The sequence below is a fragment of the Olea europaea genome, chromosome 22 (genome assembly GCF_002742605.1).
Source record: "Olea europaea var. sylvestris chromosome 22, O_europaea_v1, whole genome shotgun sequence".
NCBI classification, from domain to species: Eukaryota; Viridiplantae; Streptophyta; class Magnoliopsida; order Lamiales; family Oleaceae; genus Olea; species Olea europaea.
Window position 1 is genome coordinate 13,513,634 of NC_036258.1, and position 5,266 is coordinate 13,518,899.

General features: G+C 37.9%; 1 protein-coding gene across 1 annotated transcript; it reads left to right on the forward strand.

Annotated features, from left to right (window-relative positions):
- Positions 1–804: 804 nt before the first annotated feature.
- Positions 805–4,804, forward strand: LOC111371769 (probable xyloglucan glycosyltransferase 12). Its single transcript, XM_022993921.1, has 5 exons — positions 805–2,016; positions 2,262–2,570; positions 2,986–3,276; positions 3,376–3,489; positions 3,685–4,804. The coding sequence occupies exons 1-5, from the start codon at positions 1,261–1,263 to the stop codon at positions 4,309–4,311; spliced, it is 2,097 nt and encodes a 698-aa protein (XP_022849689.1). The 5' UTR covers positions 805–1,260; the 3' UTR covers positions 4,312–4,804.
- Positions 4,805–5,266: the final 462 nt, after the last annotated feature.

Genomic DNA, 5,266 nt, shown 5'->3' on the forward strand with positions numbered 1-5,266 from the left:
GGTCATTCCATGGCGCCCGTGACTTACATTTTATAAAAACTTGTAGGATTTTTTTTTTCATTTTTTATTTAATTTTTTTTTTTTTGGGGTCAATTTTCTGGTTTGGGTGACATTCTTCTCCTCCCGTTATTTGGGAAAGAGACAAATGTTTGTTTGAATTGTGTATTAATTTTTGTGTGTTGATTATGAGAAATTCAACTGAGTCCACGGGAGAAACAATTCAATTCCAGGAGCAGTTAAGGTTGAATTTTCCACACTTCTTGTTATTTATCCAAGGATTCAGTCAATTTGTGCATTTGGGATCTTCAAAATTAGGGTTTTCACTGGCCAAATTTCGCATTCATTTCAGGAAAGCAGTATTTGGTAGATAGAAAAGGAAAATGCAAAATAATTGCCTATAATTCATTGTCAGTTTTTTTTTTTTTTTTTTTTTTTTTTTCTTTTTTTTTTTTTTTTTTCCTCTTTTCTTTTTTTTGTTTCTTTATTTCAGTAAAAATGTTCCACTCCTTTGTTTATTTTCGTAATATTCTTCGATTGGCCGTTTTTGCAATTCTTCAATTTTGTTGAATTATTGGAAAAATTAAAAAAATTTGGTGCTGTTGATTTTCATTTTAATTATTTTTTTATTAACTATTGAATGCTGTATATATTTGAATTTGATTTTAGATTGTCATCAAAATCAAAGACGCGTCGAGCTGTTACCACACATATTCTCTCTCTACGTCTTCTTCAAAATATTGATTCTTTCTTTTTCTCTCTCTATGTTGCAAGCTGTATAGACTTTTTGTACTGTCTTGACTGTCATTGCCCCGCATCCTATTTCTGTTTTTTCTTTTCAGAATTTGCAATAATAATTAGAGTAATAAATTTATTGAAAGAATATGCATTTAAAATGAGTTTGTTCTTTGAATTTCTTTCCCCTTATTAATCTCAAATTAGCTGCTTCTTCCTAACCCACGCGTCCCGTTCCTTTCCCCTTACTTTCTCTCACTAAAATGAAGTTTTTGTAGCATTCACCGTCTCCCACCGTTTCCTGGATTTGTCTCTCACATTCAGTTTTAGCAGTTCAAGCTCAAAAACCCACAAAAAACAGCCTATTCTGAGTATTTCTCCTTCTGGGTTTTACACTAAAAAGCCTCTTAAATTTTTGATATTTTGGCCTCTGCTTAGCAGGTTTTTTACATTTCATTCATAAAATCCGATCTTCGGATCTTTCTTTAAAAATTTCACATTTGAAGCTTCGTCTGGGTCTTGTATAAAATGGCACCATCTTTGTACTGGTGGGCGAAGGATACTCACAGGGGGACCCCTGTGGTTGTGAAAATGGAGAACCCAAATAACTGGTCCATGGTGGAGCTTGAATCTCCTTCAGAGGAAGACTTTATGTACACAAACGATAGTGTTCCCAAAGGAGGCCGGAACAAGAACGCCAAGCAGTTAACATGGGTTCTCCTCTTGAAAGCCCACAAGGCTGCCGGCTGCCTCACTTCCATTGCATCCACATTCTTCTCCCTTACCTCCGTCATACGCCGCCGCGTCGCCTCCGGCCGCACCGACTCCACCGACACCACTGAGATCGAACACCCGGCGGTCAAGTCCCGGTTTTACTCCTGCATTAAAGTCTTCCTCTGGCTATCTTTACTCTTGCTCGGTTTTGAAATGGCTGCATATTTCAAAGGGTGGCACTTTGGTGCACCAGATCTTCAGTTACAGTACCTCTACACTTTGACAAGTCCTTTGGCTGTGAAGAGTGTGTTTGATTCCCTCTATTCTAACTGGGTTTTAATCAGGATGGAATATCTTGCTCCACCTCTGCAGTTCTTAGCTAATGTGTGTATAGTTCTCTTCCTAATCCAAAGCTTGGATAGGCTAATTCTTTGTTTGGGTTGCTTCTGGATCAAGTTCAAGAAAATCAAGCCAGATTGCAACCAAAAAATTGTAGATCTAGAGTCTGGAGATGGTGATGGCTATTTCCCTATGGTCATAGTTCAGATCCCCATGTGCAATGAAAAAGAGGTATCTTTCTTTCTTTTATATTGCTAATATATCTTGACATCCCAATTTAGAGCATGTTTGGAACTTAATTATTCCCAATTTTGATCAATAAAAAAGGTACTAATTTTGAAGCTTACTTACTAATTATAAATAAACCTCTTTGAGCTCCCGCCAGTATTCTCTTAATGGCATAACTTTTGTGCTCCTGGTTTTGTTACTAGTAGCGTGAATTGAATTGTTTTGTTGTTCATTGCGAATTGTGATAGGTTTACCAACAATCTATTGCGGCAGTGTGTAATTTGGACTGGCCTAAAGGGAATTTGTTGATTCAAATTTTGGATGATTCAGATGACCCCACAACGCAGTCTTTGATCAACGAGGAGGTGAACAAATGGCAGCAGGAAGGTGCCAACATTGTGTACCGTCACAGAGTGATTAGGGAGGGTTATAAAGCTGGCAATCTCAAGTCTGCAATGAACTGCAGCTATGTTAAGGATTATGAATTTGTTACCATATTTGATGCTGATTTTCAGCCTATGCCGGATTTTCTTAAAAGGACTGTTCCTCACTTTAAGGTGTTCTTCAGCTCCCTAATTTTATTTTATTATTATTATTTGTTTTTTTCTTCATAAAAGTAGGTTGGAATTGGAATTATAATTATGGATTTTCCTTTTAATTGTTTGTCCCCTTAATTTCCAATGCAAGCATAAATTCACATCCAGAAAGTGATGCTTCATGGATTTCCTGTTTACTTTTTGTAATGGAACTACATTGTCATTAAAGTTTTTATTGGCTCTGTATTTATTGCTTAGTAGTTGATTTCCTGATAATGGTGTGTTTGGTACAGGATGCATTGGATTGGACAATAAATAAGATTTTAACTTCTTTTTCAATCCTGTCCAATCCTGTGCAATCAAGTGTACCAAACATGTCAAAACTGTGCAAGTATGGTTCAGAATATAAATGTTTTGTCCTCACATTGAATTGTAGGATAACGAGGAGCTAGGATTGGTTCAAGCAAGGTGGTCATTTGTGAACAAGGATGAAAACCTACTAACGAGATTGCAACTCATTAATTTAGCTTTTCATTTTGAGGTGGAGCAGCAGGTGAACGGAATTTTTCTTAACTTCTTCGGGTTTAATGGGACTGCTGGCGTATGGAGGATAAAAGCATTAGAGGATTCTGGTGGATGGTTGGAGAGGACCACGGTCGAGGACATGGACATCGCTGTTCGTGCTCATCTCAAAGGTTGGAAGTTCGTCTTCCTCAATGACGTGGAGGTATTTTACTTAAAAAATCTGATCCTGGGTCATTATATTTATATTCTTTTGGGAAACAAACTAATTTTTTGTCGCTCTTCTTTTTTTTTAAAATATCAGTGTCAATGTGAATTGCCGGAATCTTATGAAGCTTACAGGAAGCAGCAACACAGATGGCATTCGGGGCCTATGCAGTTGTTCCGTCTCTGTATTCCAGATATCATTCAATCAAAGGTATGTGGAGACATGTTTGATAGGGATGATTCGTGTTAACAAGAAGAAATTAAAATCTTGTTTACTGTACACTATCAAGTCATGTCTATTCTTGCGTACGGAACATGAACAAAGTGCATTGTATTTTGTGTGTGGTGGAATTGAAGTAGACTTCATATGTTTTTGCTTATTTGCTTGCTAAATTTGTTGATGCAGATCAGTATTTGGAAGAAAGGCAACATGATTTTTCTCTTCTTCCTTTTAAGGAAGCTGATACTCCCGTTTTATTCATTCACTCTATTTTGCATCATTCTTCCTATGACTATGTTCATTCCGGAGGCTACTCTCCCAACATGGGTTGTCAGTTACGTACCCGCAACAATGTCGTTTCTGAATATACTCCCAGCACCAAAGTCGTTCCCCTTCATTGTGCCTTACCTTCTTTTTGAGAATACCATGTCGGTGACAAAGTTCAATGCTATGATCTCTGGCCTTTTTCAACTTGGAAGTGCATACGAGTGGGTTGTCACTAAAAAATCTGGTCGGTCCTCAGAGGGTGATCTTAGTTCCTTGGTTGAGAAGCATCCCAAGCACCAAAGAGGTAGCTCAGAGCCTAATTTAGTGGAAATGCGAGAGGAAATTAAAAAGCAGGAGCAGAGGGCTGATCGGAAGAAGAAGCACAACCGAATATATACCAAGGAGTTGACACTAGCTTTCCTTCTTTTGACAGCTTCAGCGAGAAGTCTCTTGTCTGCACAAGGGATCCATTTTTATTTCTTGCTCTTTCAGGGCATATCTTTCCTGCTTGTGGGGCTCGACTTAATTGGTGAGCAGGTCGAGTAACTCAAATGTGGGTAGGTTTAATACTAAACTTGTAAATCCATAGTGAATCATTTCCGAGATAGATGCCTTATATTACTTCATGGAATGTGAAAGCTGGACATTGAGTTGGAGCTGTGTGGAAATTCTGCTTCGTGGAGATGAAGGTGTCCTGTCCTTGCTTTCCTACTATAACTGGACCCAAAAAACCGCTCTATAGGAGAATGCATCAAAAAATACGACACGTACGTGTGACATTGTTGAAGCATAGGAAATCGGCACGAAATGGTGATATTCGTTACATTACCAGGTTTTCCTTTTAGTTTTGTAATTTCTGTCTTTCTAGATTCTTTTGGTTTGTTGGTATATTCTTTTGTAAGAAAAATTCGTCGTTCAAAAATCAAATAAGAAATTTTAGTGACAGCTAAAATAGGAGGGATACATTGCATCTTCTCTGTTGTCAACAATGTTATTTTATTTATTTCACAGCTATATGATGCTGCTGCTGTTCTTTTTACATTATAGCCGTCTTTGGTCGATTTTTGAGTATAGAGATAACAACGAACCAAACGAAATGGAGGATTATACGTTTAGTCGTTCATATATAAAGCTTAGTTTGTTCTCGTTATATCTTAGATGTATTTATTTGACGTTCACGTACTTGGAGTTTGGGTGGAACCCTAAGAGATGTAATTTCTTAAAATTTGAAGCAAAAAAAAAATAACATTTTGGTAGAACACTTCCTCCTACCTACCTCTCCTCAGTTCTCCATTCATCCGACCAGAGGTGGATGATGAAGCCATGTTCACAACCTTCTTCTGTACCTATGTAAGGTACGACGGTTTGCTTGAGTTGCTCAACCGACTGTTAGCTTGGTGCTCATGATGTGCTACAGAATCTCCACCATGCCAGGGACTAAGCAGGGCATAGCTAGTGGCATAAGAGCCGAGTCGGAGGACTAAGCATGGCATAGCTAGTG